The 17,663-nt window shown below is 42.1% G+C and overlaps 1 protein-coding gene across 2 annotated transcripts in view; it reads right to left on the bottom strand.

Moving 5' to 3' along the window:
* Positions 1-17,663, bottom strand: part of RTTN (rotatin) — a 368,340-nt gene that overhangs the window by 243,673 nt on the left and 107,004 nt on the right. For both annotated transcript variants that reach the window (XM_088475926.1, XM_088475927.1), the window contains exons 14-18: positions 14,807-14,916; positions 11,229-11,355; positions 2,294-2,419; positions 1,137-1,253; positions 523-659 (exon numbers count right to left, since the gene is read on the bottom strand). In XM_088475926.1, coding sequence (XP_088332052.1) covers positions 523-659; positions 1,137-1,253; positions 2,294-2,419; positions 11,229-11,355; positions 14,807-14,916 — 617 coding nt within the window. The remainder of the gene's footprint in view (positions 1-522; positions 660-1,136; positions 1,254-2,293; positions 2,420-11,228; positions 11,356-14,806; positions 14,917-17,663) is intronic.

Genomic DNA, 17,663 nt, shown 5'->3' with positions numbered 1-17,663 from the left:
AGGTTAAGTTTTGATTAAGCATACTGAAGCTCAGCATGCAACCAGTCACTGTCCTGGTTAGGAAGTCCTGCTTTCAGTATACCTATAATTAGTGTGGTTCCATCATTAAAGGCTTAATGTCAATCATAGACCTTAAGAGGCTGATGATGGTTTCCGGACAAAAGACTCAATTAACTTGCAGCTCCCTTGGTGATCCTGAATGTGCAGAGAACTGCCCCTCTCAAGAAAATAGTCCCATATTCTGGAAGGGGAACATTTTTAATCCATCGTGGAATAACAGGAATTGCACATATCCATAAAAATAGGCATAATTAGATAAAAAAGTGTGTAATATAACAGAAAAAAAAAAAACAGTTTTACGATGCATAAAAGTAAACTGCTGACAAGAAGAAGGCATTAAAATATCACCCTCATAATAAATTATATGAGAAATTCCTAAAATAAGTAATGATGGAAGTATTTGCTAGTGATCACAATATGTATTTTAGACAATTGTATTACAAAATAAAAATGTTTACTCACGTCAGTTTTTGGGCATATAGAAATCGTAGTGCAGCTTTTAAGAGAGTTGTTTTAGGTAAAGCTCCTTCCCCTCTCTCAGATGTCTCACATAATGACAGGATGGAGGCACCCAGTGTTTCCTCTGTGTCAGCAAAGCCCTAGAAAAAATGTGGAATGGATTTAAGTCAATATTACTTAAAACCAAGCTGATCTATAAAGCACATAATACATTAGTTACCTAAAGCTACTTTAAGACAGTAACAAGTAATAAATAGACTGTCCCATTTTCGAATAAAAAATAAAAAAGGCCAAATACATTTGTATTCCAAGCAATAGTTTACAAAAGTGACACTGACAATTTATCCATGGAGTATACATAGTAATGAACATATTTTAGATAACATATATATATATATATATATATATATATATATATACATAACAAGGTATTATAATTATTTACGAAGCCATGACCATGTTAATAATGTTTAAAAAATTCACATAAGCAAAACATAGTTTTGCCAAGTCACAGTAAGAACTTGTGTTCAGAGGGGTAAGATGCAAGTCTAAAATAAAGCATATAACCTTCCGTGCTTTAACACTTACTAATTCAACTAACTCAGAATAGGTAGTACCTGTAAAACTGGTAGGACTGGGTACAGTGCTTCAATAAATTTATTCCAAGATAATGCCGTCATCACAAGGCGTCCTTGAAGTAAAAATGTCATGATGGCCTTTGCTGCAGAACAAATCTGAAAAATTGACAAAACATTTTATTGATGCGTATCTTGCCTAAAATGTATTAATTAGGGCAAACAAGTATAAACATTGCAATAAATGTTTTCATAAAAAAACAACAGCATTGCTTACAGTCATTATGTAGTCATTCGGAATTTGAAATGGTTGAAATGTCGACAGTGAAAACCTCGACATTCACAATGGTGACATAGGGCTCATAAAGTGAAAAAGGGTGTTTTCACACCCTTTTCACGTTATTTTAGTATCGCCTATAGTTATTACAGGGCAATTGGAGTAGAATTCGTAAAATTCTACTCCAACCCCTAAGTATCACTTATTTTTAGTAAGCAGATCGCATTTCCCATAATTGTAATGGGAAATGTGATCCGACCAAAGTTACTAAAAATAAATTGTAAAAAAATACCGGGGAAAGCCCTGTGATAATAACGCCACCTGGAGGTGGCGTTATCCAGGGTCTCCCCCGGTTACCGGACTCCTACTCTGCTCTAAAAGGCAGAGCAGAGCCGGAAGCCGGCCCCAGTGATCAGCTGTGTGGTGTAAACAGACCGCAAGCTGATACACTGCAAAAAAAAAAAAAAAAAATAGTGAAAAAAAAAATTCACTTACCTGACTCCAGATGGTCGGGGCTCCGGTGATGACTCCCCTCAGGTCAGCTGGTCTCCCATGCTGCACTGCAGCCCTGTCATCAGGTGATTGGGTGCCAGTGCAGTATGGGATAATAGGGTAAATTTATACAATATTCTATTACTGATAGTTTTAACTAGCAAACTGTTTCCCTTATAAGGTAAATGCACACTGAAATTTAGAAACACATATTTGCTGGTATATATTTCATTTGGCAACAATACTGTAGTAAGTGGCTACATGAATTTCATACTGAGAGAAAACGGTCTCCTACATTTCCTCATGGAGCCTGGTTTCCAGAGCTTCTAAATGCTTTACCAAGGATTAACTAAATTAAAGGAACAGTCATTACTTTCTGCCTCATTATGCTGTATATAACCCAAGTAAAAAGGATGAAAGTGTACTGTACCTCGTTATTGGAATCCTGTAGGCCAAATGTGCAGATTTCATAGAGCACTCTTGGCTGTAGAAGAAAATTTATACCATTGCAGATTGTGGATACAGGCTTGGTGACATTGTGAATTCCTAACGAATCCTAAAAACAATAATAGTGATAATTAAAAAAAAAAAAAAAATGTAAAGTATATTTAACAGAATACTCGTGTGTGTGTGTGTGTGTGTGTGTGTGTGTGTATGTATGTATATGTATGTATATATATATATATATATTTATTTATATATATATTTATATTTTGCAAACCTGCATTTTTAGATAAAATGCTAAAGACAATAATATTTACAGCATACAAGTTTCCAGTTTTAAAAAGAGGATGCATAAACTTGCTACTGTATGTCACTTTGTAAAGTGAGTTACCAATGAATGACCCAGTAGGTTGTGTAAATCCCACAGTTGACAGGGTCCTTACAGAGCCAACTCGTCCTCCTATGAACCTCTCCTGTTTAACCCAAGACTGCAGAAATCTCAGGGGGCATATGTACTAAGCAGCAACTTTTACTTTTTGGCAGTCTTCCGTCGGTTTACTGATGGGATTGTATCCCACTAATTAACTGAAGCACAAACCATCGGAAACCTGATGATAATCCACACTTTAGAATGCTTTGAACATCAGAGCTACATCAATGTTTTTCCCATTAGAAGGGTTGTAGTCAAAATGTAGACATTTACTATGGCCTTGATTCAGAGCCGGACGCTCTGACCAGAGCGCTCGCTCTGAATCAGGGCCCACCTCCATTAATATGGAGCGTCCTCCTGGACGCTCGTATAGCTGTGGGTCACCACCCACAGCATATACGAGCGTGCAGGATGATGGTCGCGATGGTCTTGACCATCGCGACCATCGAAACTGCGAGCAAAAGCCTGCGGTTGAGTTTTTCAACCGCAAAGCCAGGAGTGATTTTGGCTCTATCAGAGCCAAAATCACTCCCACTGACATCACTAGTGATGTCAGTGGGGCCGGCTTCAGACGGTAGGCGTTCCCTTGGGAACGCCTCCGTCTGGCAGGCACGCCCACCAAAGGGGGCGTGCTGTCAGTCAACATCGACAGCACGCCCCCTTTGATGAGACTCTCCGAGCGAAGGAAAGTCCTTCACTCGTCGCGTCTCGCGCATGCGCACGACGGAGCTCCCTCCGTCGTGCGCATGCGCAGTGCGGACCATCGACCCACTTGCGAGCGGACAGCCGCTCGCGAGTGGGTCTGAATGAGGGCCTATGTCCACATCAATAATGTCAACACTAAGAAATTGTTGACATTAAACATTCCGGCATGTTCAGAATGTAGATATGTGAAATGGCGACATTCTGAACAGTCCAGCAGCAGAGGGTTAGGCTACAAAAGGAGAGGTTAGACATACTCTCTACCGGAAGTAATCATCAGTTGACCACTGGACATGGTACACATAGCTGGAGCCGCCGTACCCGGTATGTTACCGCTAGACCACCAAAGATGTTTTTTTTTCAACATTATAATTATGTCAACATTTCATCAGTGTAGACAAGATGAATGTCACGCTGGTCAATGTCAACAATGCATGCAAGTTTGCATTCTGTATGTTGACATCATGGCCATCTCAACATTCCAATGTAGACATGATGAATGTCGGCAAAATATATCACACCGCATTAGAAGTATAGAAACCCCCTAGATATACTAAACAGCACGTTTATAAACCATTGTGACAGTAGAGATACCTGAAAACGCATGCTGTTTGAGCCATCTGGTTATTCTGAAGGAGGTGAATCACAATACACTTATAATGAGGGCAAATTATTATGTATTGAATACGGAGGCAGATAACATTGATAATTCTCTTATGGGAAAAATATGAGATATGGTAAGAACTTACCCTTGTTATCTCTATTTCTACGAAGTCCATAGGGTTCCACAGGATACCTTGGGGTATAGGCGATGGCGGCAGACATCCAGGCACCACAGAGTTAAATTTTCAGCCTCCCAGGATGCACTGGTGTCCCTCTCCTATACCCCGCCCCCGAGCCTCAGGTCATTCAGTTTCGTAACAAGCCATAGGCCGGAGCAGGAGCAAAAAAGAGAGAGAAGACAGTCTGGAACACACAAGAATCACATTCTCACCAGAAGGAGACGGAGAAACCGGTGACCAGATCAAAGCCCATCTGCAGTACAGGTGCGACAGGGCGGGAGTCCTGTGGAACCCTATGGACTTCGTTGAAATAGAGATAACAATGGTAAGTTCTTACCATATCTCATATTTTCTACTTCAGGATCCATAGGGTATCCACAGGATACCTTGGGGATGTCCCAAAGCAGTATCCTTTAAGGGTGGGGACGCTCCTGTGCTGTAAGGAGAATCCGCCGCCGAAAGGAAGCATCCTGAGAGGCGAAGGTATCAAGAGCATAATACCTTACAAAAATATGGACAGATGACCACGTGGCTGCCAATCACCGCTGAGGCGCCACGTCGAGCTGCCCACGAAGGACCCACAGACCTAGTGGAAGAGCTTTAATAGAGGATGGAACAGGAAGACCTGTGAATCCATCCTGCCAAAGTTAGCGTAGTGGCAGGCCAACCCTTTTTATGGAAACCAGAAAGGACAAAACCGAGAGTCTGATTTCCTAAATGGACTGGTACGGTCAACTTAAATTCTTAGCGCCCGTACCACAGCCAAATAGGCCTCACCAGCAGACAGGACTGGGGAAGTAAAGGCATGCACTGCCCTGTTCCTAGGAAAGATGAGAAAAAAGGGAGGTCTACATGACAAAGCCTCCCATTCTGAGATCCTACTGGCCAAATTAAGAGCCAGAAGGAATACAGTCCTAGCCGTAAGCCATTTGAAATCCACTGAGCCCAGTGGACCAAATGGCGGTCCTCAGAGAGCCCTAAGGACCACAGCCAAATCCCAAGGAGCCACAGGTGGAACAAAGGGATGCTGAATATAACGTACACCCTGCACAAAGGTGCGGACATCAGGAAGAGTAGCAATCCTACACTGAAACCATACTAACAGGGCAGAAACCTGCACCTTGAGGTAAGCAAGGCGAAGACCGTTATCTAAGCCCACCTGTAGGAAAGCCAACCTCTGGATATCCGGAATACCTGAGGAGCCTAGCCTCTAGGGCGACACCTGAAAGAAAGTATACCATACCTAATGGTAAATTCTTGCAGATAAAAACTTCCGAGCTCTTAGCATGGACAGAGCCCCTGTTAACTATAGAGCTGGAAAAACTCCTAGACCTTAAGAGGGCAGTCTCCACCGCCACACCGTCAAGGACAGACAACCCAGGTCTGGGTATCAGCCAGGATCCTGAGACAACAGGTCCGGGCGTAGAGGCAACAGCTTCGGAGTGTTAACTGAGAGGCTCCGAAGATCTGAGTAATAGTGACATCTGGCCTACGTTGGAGCTATCAGCAGGAGCGTGCCTCCTTCTTGCTATTACTGGAGGAAGAAGGGATAACGGAGGGACGAGGTACACAACTTGGAAGGTCCACTGGACCTACCTACGTCTATCAGAAGAGTCTCTGAAAGGCTCCACTTGTTCACCAGAAGATTGAACACCTCCTGATAAAGAGGACATTTCCCTGAATGCACGTCTTGACGGCTGAGAAAGCCTGCTTTCCATCTGAGGATTCCTGAATGAACACTGCCGATGACGGCAGGGATATAGCCTTTCACCCAAGCCAGAATTCGGGACACCACTGTTAGTGTCGCCTGACTTCGGGAACCTCCTAGGTGGTTTACATAAGCCATCATGATGGCGTTGTCAGACTGTACCTGCACGGTATTTCCTTGGAGGACCTGTCCTGCATGCTGGAGAACCCTGAATACTGCTCAGAGTTCTCAGATGTTTATGGGAAGCGCAAAAACTACTGGTGTCCACCTGCCCTGGAACAAGTGTGGACCCGCCACTGCTTCCCAGCCACGGATACTGGCGTCCGTCGTCAGAAGGACCCTGTCCGCAATCCCAAAGGGGGTGCCCCTTGTTTAGATGAGCTTTCTGCAGCCACCAGGCCAGAGAGAGACAAACCTCCGGGGAAAGCCTATTGACTTTATCCTATGGGGCAACCCATCCCATCCGGAGAGGATCAAGTTCTTTAGAGTGAAGCTGGGTACTCTCCACCATGTCGAACAGCGACATCCTGGAACCCATGAACCACATTGCCAAGTGAATAGACACTCGGCGACTCTGCAGGCAACTGCGCACGTTTGCCTGTAATGCAGAGATCTTTTCCTCACAAAGATCCTCAGATGTTGGGATATGGAGCATCCTCTGTGAAGAATCAGAGAGGACCATTTCCAGTTTATCAGTCAGCCCTAACGTAGCAACACAGATATTGTCCGTTGCATATGGCACTGAAGTATCTCTGGAGACCGTGGTAACAACAGGAGGTCACTCGGATAGGGTAACAAGCGGACCCCCTGCATCCGCAGGTGGGCTGCCATAACTACCATGACCCTGGTAAACCGTGAGGCGCGGAGGCCAGACCAAGGGGCAATGCCAGAAACTGGATATGCTTATCGACCACTGCAAGCCTGAGGAAAACACTGGTGTGCTAAGAAAAGAGGGATATTCAGGTAGTCACCCTGAATATATCCAACGACACCACAAAATTCCCAGGCTCCATTGAATGATGGAATGCAGGGTCCCCCTCCCGAACCGAGGAACCCTTAAGAATTTGTTGAAGGATTCGAGGTTGAGAATGTCCTGGTAAGACCCATTGGGTGTCTGTACCAGAAAGAGGATGGAGTAATACCTCGTTCCCCTTTGGCGCAACGTAATAGGTACTATAACTCCTGCCTGGAGCATAGAGTGTAACACCCTCAAAAATTACAGGGCCTTGTCCTGAATTGACAGAAGACCTGTAACGAAAAACCGACTGGGAGGCTTTTACCGGGAGGAAAGGACATACCTTCAAGAAAATACTTCTCTTACCCCAGTGTCCGTGGTGGTCAGACACCAGCACTGGGCGAACTGGAGAAGCCGGCCTCCAACTCTGGGGGCTCCCGAGAGGAGGCCCGTCCCGTGAGGCTGAAGGCTTATAGTCCAACTTGGGAGTAGGACGTCTTGTACTCCAAGCCTGTTCTTATGGCTGAGCAGATTTCCTGGCTACTGACTGTCTTGGAAAGCTGTATTTTAGACTTACCCTGGCCTCACAGGGCCGAAAAGACAAAGTTCCAGACCCTGATGGGACTGTAGCCGATGGCAGACACGCAGACGTAGCTGCTGCCTGCAGGGACACAATTGCGTCCAGACGAGGGCCAAACAGGACTTGTCCCGTAAAAGGCAAAGCATTCCGAATGGAATCTGCGTCCGCTTTCCAAGAGCGCAACCACAGGGAGCGGCAAGCCGCTACTGCTGCCGAGGAGATTCTGGAAAGGAGTAGGCTATATGTAAGACCGTCTCATTATGAACATGGCAAAGTCTCTGAGAATCTGCCACTATCCACCTGCTCTGCTAGAGAGTCAGTGTGCAGAGATCCAGTTACCTACTCAGTGTTCCATGGCTCTGGCCCCCCAGCACACGGCCATAGCCGGCCTGGAAGCCCCTCCAGCAAGGGAATATTGGAATTTAGATATATTTGCACCTTGCAATCTGGAACCTCCTTCAAAGAGGACGTGGAGGGCATGGGCAACGTAGCACTCCTCACTAGGCGTGTAACATGAGAATCTACCCGTAAAGGTAACTCCCATTCGGAAATTTAATTATCCGCAAAAGGGGTATGCAAAAGGTCCACCGTTTTGAGGCTGGAACCGCTTACCCGGATTTTCCACGCCTCCTTTAAATGATCCACCTGACCAGATAGAGGAATTACAGTGGCAACACCCTTATCCTTAAAGAAGGCATATTTGGATTTAGCCACGGGGGATATGTAATAACCAAAGCCGCACGGACTGCCCGTAGAAGGCCAGGTATATAGACTTTAGACCCAGACTACGCCTCCTTTGCACTAAGGGGCTCGTGTCTGAAAAAGTCAATAATGTCACTGTCATCAGACATCATGTCTTTACCCGTCTGAGACCCGAAAGGCCGTTTAGAAGGCCGAAATGGTGGCTCCCCCTGTAAAACATCCATCAGGTGCTATACCATTTGGACAATAAATTCACCCACACAGGCTCCTGCGAGACCTGGGGGGGGCGAAAAACAGGATACACTGGGGTACCATCAACTGTCCAGGGACCCCTGCATGTGATGAGACCACCACAGGCTGCGATAACCCCTATGGGGAAACGCAGGGGGCGTTGCCCACAAAGGCTGTAAGCATCTTAGCCAGCCGAGGGTGATCCCCCTTTTTTGTGCAGGCACAGTGACAGAAATGGGGCGTGATATATAATACAACATGCCCTCCATAAACCCTCAGCGTCTACATATCCCTCCGCTAACTGCACATGATATCAGTACATTATAGCTGGAAGAGGATATCCTCGTTCACTTTCCGACATGAGGAGTGTGAACGGAGCGTATGTGACCTCCCACACAGAAAAACCACGTTTGCTGTGAGGTAATAAACACCCTGCGACACCACACCGCAAGGGCTGTAGCAGAAGAACAGGGCTAGGAAAAGGCTGACAGTCAGAAATGAAAGTACAGGCAAACAGCGCTAGCATTTAAGTCACATACAATGCACAGATAACATCCTGCATTACAAGCACTGCGATCAACTACACAGACCAGAGCCTGGTAGGAAACAGTGCTGCATACACTGACCTTAATTGAAGGAGAGGTATGCGGGGGACCCGGACCGCAATGGCATCTGTATCAGCTTCCAGCAGCGTTTGCCATCCCCAGCACATGTAGTGAGAAAATGGCCACCGAGGAGCAGAGAGAAGGCAGGGCCCGGGGGAGGAGCGCTGACACAGCCCGCTCAGACCGCTGTGGAATGGCATTGTGCAGCGGGGGAGACGCCGGCTGTGAGACAGGGAAGGCGTTCTCCCCTGGCGTGCTATCAACCCCTGGGACGCCTCGCTGTACCGCACATGCTGCGGCCCGCTGTCCCTGGTGGTCTAGTGGAAGGCGCAGGATCAGTACCTGGCCCCACGCGCAGCCGGTCCCCAGGGAGCCCCCTGCCTGGGGACCAAACAGGACTGTATTACTGGCGGGTGCCCACCGCGGGACCCCACCACTTACCTTGTTCCCCGTGCATCCGGCCACAGTCCAGGTAGCCGGGGATCACCGCTAGCTGTGACCCCAGCTACCTACCAGCATCCCCGGATCGGTACCGGCGTTCTGGTACCGGCGGGGTGTAGGAGTGACAGCATGGACGTCAATACTGACTGTCCTATGCTGGAGCACTCTAGTTGTGCAGCCACAGCTGCGAAGAAATATTAAGGGGCCTTAAAAAGACCCCCCTCTGTACGGTGCGACTGGTCCGGCCAGGCACCTACGAAAACTGAATGGCCTGTGGCTCGGGGGCGGGGTATAGGAGAGGGACCCCAGTGCATCCTGGGAGGCTGAAGATTTAACTCTGTGGTGCCTGGATGTCTGCCGCCATCGCCTATACCCCAAGGTATCCAGTGGATACCCTATGGACCCTGAAGTAGAAATACTATTTAAATAATATATAAAAGTGCACAAATAATTGTTAATTGGGGTTTACATTTTTTGACATGGGCAACATTCATTTTACGATGTGGGCACCATTTATATAGCCATAAATGAACAAATGTTGTCTCAGTCATATAAATATTTTTAAATACCAATTAATTAAAATTACTTACCACCTTTACCTACTGGCACTATTCTGAAAAGAATAAACTTTATTTATTGATACCGTCATTATAAAGGGCTGCCACAGTTTAATGTGACCCTGCACTATGCACATTACCTATTGTGTTCAGTTTACCCACTGTCTCATGCCCTTCCAAGTGCAGATTACCACACAGATTACTTTTCCCTTTTTCTCTGTAAATCAGGATTGGGCAGGTAATTATCCTTGTAGATAGCCTCTGCAGTTCCAGGAATCATTCCATTACACAATTTTCAAAAGTGTTTGACTATTTTATTCAAATCTATTAATTAGTGCCATGAAAAAACAGTATTCTCGTCCATTTAAGATTCTCAATGTTTTACTGAAGTCACATCAGTAGATTTATCAAGGTTTTGGAAACATGAGACTCGCCAGATTCAGGATTGCTTCTTCTCACCTTCACCAAATGTATTTGGTATATATACACATTTATATGTATTTTTCAGGAGACAAGTGCTATAATTCTTCCCCATCTCCTTTTTACAGCTTTATGACCGTTAGGGGTGTCTGTATTTAATCTTGTTGCTGGATCTCTTACAATTATTTACACAATTTACTCTTGAGTTACTCATTGTTTATGTAGATTTGTTTTTGCTATATGCTGATGCTGCCGTGTGGTCGGAGGAATTTAGTAGTAAGGAAGTTTTCCTTCAATTTTCCTACATCCTGAAGGTACATTTTAAACACCAGTATTATCATCTCTGTCCCTGACTGGCTTCAGGCAACAAGATTTAATAGCAAGTTGAAAATCCATATTCTTAACCCAATCACGTAAGTGATTTTTTTATGGAAACCAAACAAAGTGGTCTAAAAGGTATGCTATAGAATTCTTCTATGTAGTATTATTTTTAATATTGCGATGTGAGAATGTTTAACATTTATTTCCAGAGATCAACGGTAAATTTCAGATATTGAAGAAGTGAGCCAGCAATGTGATATTAGAAAATAGTAGTTAGATGAAAAAATAAATAATTCACAAACTGAAATAAGACTAATATACACTCAAGTCAACATATTTTGTAATGCTAACACACATGCATAGAAATTGTGTATAATTTACAACAGCTTTCATTTCATTTGGCATTTATTTGTTTGACTAAACTACATCCTACAGTTTTAAAGGTGGTTTATTTAAGGGATTTTTGTTGTAAATTAATAATTTTTACCTTAACAATTTCAAGAGAATATTTATAAGTCTCGGATCTCACTGCAGGCATCCAGTGGGACATCAGACGCAGCAGTACTTTCTGACTCTCCTCCAGCAGTACAGGACCACTCTGTGCAGAAGTATAGCTGTTTGAAGACAAATAAAACAATGCAAATTTTTAGGAAATAAAAGACAATTAAACTCTTTATTAAAATAATTGACCTTTCTTCAGTACTTGACTGGTTGCTTCAGTCACACATGCAATGCCATTTGAAAAGTCTCTGTTTTTTTGGTGTTGGGGCTTCTACATGTTATTTACATTTCCAGGCTGAAGCAGGAGTGGCGTGGCCATGTGCCCGACAACACACTCCATAACTGAGGCCTGATTTAGTCACGAGGCCCTTAGAAAACACACAACTCCACAGCTTTTACAACTACAAAAAGACTGATATAAATTGAAAACCAATAATTAACGGCAGTTCTAAAGTAAGCCATGGAGCAGTGATTTCCAAACAGTGTGCCATGGTAAACTGGGGTGCTTACAATGCTAAATCAATTTGAGATGGCATGTTTATACGTAGGTTGCAGGAACTTACAAAGCCTGAACTGCTTTGCATGAACCAGTGCATCTCTGCCCCCTCCTACACTTCCGCTCTATTCCCCACCCCCTCTTCCTTCTCCACGTGGCTTCCTCCACATAGAGAAACGTGAGGAGGCACTAAAGCAAAAAAGAGCAAGTAACTTTGCACCTGGACAAACCACAAATGCTGGACAGCTTTATTTTTACACTGTAATTGAGATTTGAACCAGAACAAATCCCTCGAAAATGTAAAGTCTCAATCTAAATCCCTCACACCTGCAGTGCAACATGGTTTTGCCCAGACACACAGTTACTTGATATTTTTTGTTTTCCCCCCAACTCAGAATCATGTCCAGAGTCCGTGGCTCTGGGCAGAAGGAAAAATGCAAGTAGGGTCCCTTCTCCTTTCCTGTCCACCTTGTTCCCCACATACCCCCATATTTGTTCCATCTTCTTTGTAGGTTTCTGTTTTCCATCTGTGTGCCTGCCACCCCCTTTATATCAGTTACATTTGTATGTACACCTGTCTGTCTCCCCATGTATGCTCTGCCCTTTGTGTGTATGTCTCCCATTGTCCTCCATCCTATCTGTTCTTCCACCTCCTTTTTTCCCCATACTTTCCCACAACCCACTGTCCCACTTGCACCACACTTTCTCCCCCTTATGTTCCACTACTCCTCTCTTCACAACTTTTGTTCCCTTTCTTCTGTTCAATGTGATAGGCACAACCATAGCTGGAGACGGACGATCAGGAGTGATATGGACAGCAGAAGCACAAACATCCAATACCACATAACAGAACCTAAGGATAGCAGGTAAGCACAATTCTTTTTTTAAATTTCTTTTTAGGTTATTAGAAATTCAAGTAACAGAAACATATATAATGCAGTACAACCACATATGATAAACATCCAGGATAAATCAACATAAAAATATAGCAATAAAGGGATACTTGTAAAAAAATACAATATATCAATATTGGTAAACATACAAATAAGATATAGTTAAAATGTTATGGGTTTTTTTTTTAGTACGGAACATTTTTGAGCACCACTTAAAAGAACAATAAAGCAAAAAAGTAAAAACAAAACACAAAATAAATAACATTTGGAAGTGTACTTTGACCTTGCTCCATAAATCAGCTTTTAAATTAGGGAGATAATGCTCTACTATATAGCTTCAAATGAGTAATTACATTGAAGAAATAACAGCTGCTGCTGGACCTTAGCTGCGTTTTCCATTCACCAATCAGCTACTGATTCAATAACAGTTTGTCAGTAATATCTAATTTCTACCAGTGTGAATTTGTCTATCCGGTTCCTGATGTTAGGTGTAACCAGCACCAGCTTTGCTTCCCGAGTCTGGGTTCACCTGTGCTTTATATAAACATTCCTCCTCTAGTCATTAAAGGGTATTATTGGTTTAAATGAATATGTGAGCCCCTTGGTGCTGAAAGAAAAAAGGAGTCATCTTAATGAACCGTCAAAAAGGGCAATTGTCAGAATCCATTATGCTGCTTATTTTTTTTTTTATTATTATTATAAATGGATTAGGGCCTGTAAAGCTGCTATGTCATGATCCTACATTCTATGAAGAGTTTACAAAGGAGAGTCTAGTTCTTTATTTAAAAAAATATAAATAGCAATAAATCCTTGACTGAACCTTATAATGTTCCTACTGACACATGCATTGCCATAGTATGAGCCGAAGTACTAAACCTATAGTTTTAAGCCTTAAACCAAAGCGAATTATAAACATGGCTGAAACTGTAAAACTGTCCTAAAATTATGAATGTGTACCAGTGAAAATGTTTTTACTCTAAACAAACTGGATATATTTTATTTTTTTTATATATACTGTAGTGACAAATTTTCCCCGAGTGTTTTGCAAAAGGGGTCGTGCCCACTTGCGCTCACAAATATCTTGTCAATTGTGATATTTTTATAGTGAGTGCTGCTTCGTCACACTTTATATCCACATAAATCATATTCTATCTGTACATGTCCATCATAAACAAAAGTCTACCTTATGTAAAACAAGTACTACAGGAATACTGTTAAAAGAAAACATATTAGCAAAGTAAATGTAAAATAGTATCATAAATGTTTTTCATAAAGCGGACCTTCGTATACAAGTCACAAAGACACATACATGGACTTCTGTCCCCTAAACAAGCATATATGCATATAAATAAAAGAAATAAAAATTAAAAAAAAATCCACCCACCCCCCCAAAAAAAACCCGAAAACTGTAATTAAGTGGAAAAATGAGAATAGAACACAAAATCCTTTTAATTTGTATTGCCTGACCTCTGCTGGTTTCAAAAGTTATGAATCATTTTATACTTTACACTTCCTTATGTTATTACTTTACTAGAAATACTGTAAAATTACTTTACTGAATAATTATTGCTGTGTAAATAGAACCTGTGTGCCATTGAAGGAGTATATACATTAAATTCATCAATTATTTAAACAACTGATGCTAATTAAGTGAATGATGCAGTCAGAATGTCAAAATGTTCACAATGTGGACATGTGAAATACTGTCATTCTCAGAATGCCGACAGTTAGGGCTAGGCTGCAGGAGGGAAGGTAAGGGTTAGGCTATGGGAGGGAAGGTTGTGGGAGTAGAGGTTAGGGTTAGCTTTACTCACCACCAGAAGCATTATAGAATCAGCCGGAACTCAGCATCAGCTGACCACCGGATCCAGGAGACACCGCTAGAGCCACTGAACCCACCGAACAAGGTAAGTCACCGCTGGACCACTAGTAATGTTTTGTCAATATTCTAATCATGGCAACAAGATGAATGCCGACATGGTCAATATCGACATGCCAACAATACGTCCATGTCGACATTCTCATGTCAACGTTATAATGTCAAAATGATGAATGTTGACATAACACACCTAACCCTTCAGTGAATCTTTTCTGTGTATCACATGGATAAAAACCATATATCCTAACTAATAGTACAATAGAAAAAAAAAACAATATGTATTAATATATATTTACATGTCTGAGCAAATGCGGATGAATTTTTCAATCAGCGGGAAATGTTTGTGGTAAGGAAGACTAGCAAGAGCCTTTTCAGCAAGTTCCACCAGTTCTAAAAAGTTTGTACCCTAAAATATAAAGAAACAAATAAGTTAATTACAAAATCAACAATTTGTTGAAGACTTCGCACCACAGTAAATACTGTACATTCAAAAGCAACAAAGCACAACATATTGTACTTCTTCCTTGTGGGAAATATTCTTATTATGTCTGTAAGAAATTGTATGAAGCCATTTGCAAAATTGTACCAATAAGGTTGTTGGGAATTTGAGGTGAGAATTTTTCACTTTACTTATCTAATCTGGTCTGGAATATTTGCTGCCCATACAGATCAGAAAACACTTACTCAGCATAAAGGCTTCTAACAAGATTTCTAATGTTTCCAAAGAGCAAAATACAAATTCCAATTCACCAATAACAGGGATGTGCAATAAGTGGACCTCCAGCTCTTTTTGAACTACACATCCCAGCAAGAGCCGCAACAGTTTCTGCATGGCTTAATAGCAAAACTGTGGCAGGGCATGTTGGCATGTGTAGTTGGAGATCATTGCACTACATCACAATTAAATCTGCTGCCCTCATTTTGCCCATTTAGGAAACTACTCTACAAAAGCACAGAGTACAAATTAAAATTTAAGGTTAATAAAAATGCAACCTCATTCTAATTTTTCATAGATGCACTACCTTTCCCTAGATATTAAAGCACTAGACTAGTGTTAAGCTGATATACATTATATGATGTGACGGTTGTCCCCAATTTCACCAGGTCTCAGAACACTCTATATAGATCGCACACACTATGCAAGCTTCCAAACAACGGCACAATATATATGTTGTTGGGTGATCATATCCAATTAATCGTTTCTCCTGTACACTGTGTGTGTCCATGCGTACACTACACAATGTGCACCACAGTACTCATCGTATCATCCAATCTGCCATGCAGCACAGCATATTGGACGACGTTATGAACAACGGCCGGGAAAGGCGGACTGAACGTACACAATATACGATGAGTACAACATATAGTTCCAATCCACTCGGAACAATATATTGGACGATATCTCTTATAGTGTGTACTCAGCTATAATTACTGGCTAGCTACTGTATGGATATAGCATAAACTCAATGTAAGTACAGAAAATAGACCAAATGATGTTACCAAATTAAATTAGCTGCTGTGAAAAACTATTAAAAAAATTACACTTTACACCATATTTTCACCATAACTACAGGAAACTAGCCTAAACTGATCAGCATAAAATAAATATTCCCTGAAAAACAAAGGGAAAACAAACAGCATGCATTGTCACTTTCCTTTCCTCGCATCTTTTAATAATGTAATGATGAATGCAACATCTATTCAGCATTTTGCACAAGATAGTTTCTAAATATACTGCATGACAGTGTTTGTAATACACACAGCAGCTCAGAAGACTTGTCATTAAATTGGTAGTGGCGCGATGGGACAGGGGTGTATGTAGCAACTCTTCATTCCTCCTACTTAGACTTCAATAAAATGCTTCATAGGTACTGAGGGACAATTCCTCACAACCTGACAGCATGGTAATAGCCTGGTCACAGGAAGCTACTGCTTCCCTGGATCAATGGTCCCTAAGGAAGTGAGAAAAAGTGCACTTTATCTATTTATTTGTCACTGAATAGAACAAATCACTACCATAAAAAAAAATGACTAATAGCTAAATGATTTAAACTTTGGGGACATCTATTACTTTGATACATCCCCTTAGTTAAGCAACAATGATATTGGTGCTTTGGAAAAACTGGTAATTTTTTCCACCTAATCAAAAAACCCAAAATACATAATTTACTGTAGATATTTCTCTCCCTCACCTACCAACAGAAAGGCCACAATCAATGGGAGTGATGCAGAGTGTAAGAAACTAAAATGCACAGAGAGATAGTGTATTCATATCATATATCAAGATGCGCTCCGGGCAGCAAAAGTACTGTAGCTTACGCCATGCCATCTACACAGACATTTACATCCCGCTTGTGCCCATGCAGGGGCGTCAGAACGGTACTATGTTGGGAGAGGGGAGGGGGGGGGATATAATTAAATTTCAGTTTCCACCTCCCCTCCCCTTCCTTCTATTGCTGGGTGGAGGCCCGGTCTGTGCATGACGTCGTCCGCAGACATATCAACGGTACACAGTGGCCAAAACACACACGATATGTCGGCCAGTGTGTACCCAGCATAAGATTCTTTTCCCTGGTCTGTATTTGTTTGTGCAGCATGGAGTAGTAGAACAAAAAAAATCTTCAGATGTATATACATATGCCGGCTGTTCTGGGCATGCATAGCGCAAATTCACACAAGATACAATATGGAAACTGGCTTCACACTCGCTTTGCTCCAGCCCCAATGTTTCTATCGTGAAGTCTTTAACCGGTTAGCTAATATTTTTTCTAAAACTTGTCCCCAAAATTGTGTAATTTTTTTTTTTTTAGCAATTTATGTAAATAATAGATAATTGAAGAGGTTAGTGGATGAAGGTGTTATGTTACGTTCAGAAGAAACTGAGATATTTACAATTAAAGATAAATTTGACATGAATTGGATATAGCACTTTTATCCACAACATATATCAGTAAATAGACCTCCATCCACTCGCCTCTTCAATTAAACATGATTTAGTATAATTTTGTTAACAAATAAGCTGATTTGTTAATAAAATGATAGTGAATGAGGTTTCTAAAGTTTATGCAATTTGATATATATATATATATATATATATATATACACACATACATATACACACACACACACACACACATATAGATTATATACGAG

This window comes from Taudactylus pleione, unplaced genomic scaffold (assembly GCF_031769625.1).
Source record: "Taudactylus pleione unplaced genomic scaffold, aTauple2 ptg000179l, whole genome shotgun sequence".
Lineage (NCBI taxonomy): Eukaryota > Metazoa > Chordata > Amphibia > Anura > Myobatrachidae > Taudactylus > Taudactylus pleione.
This window is presented reverse-complemented; position numbering and strand designations above follow the sequence as displayed.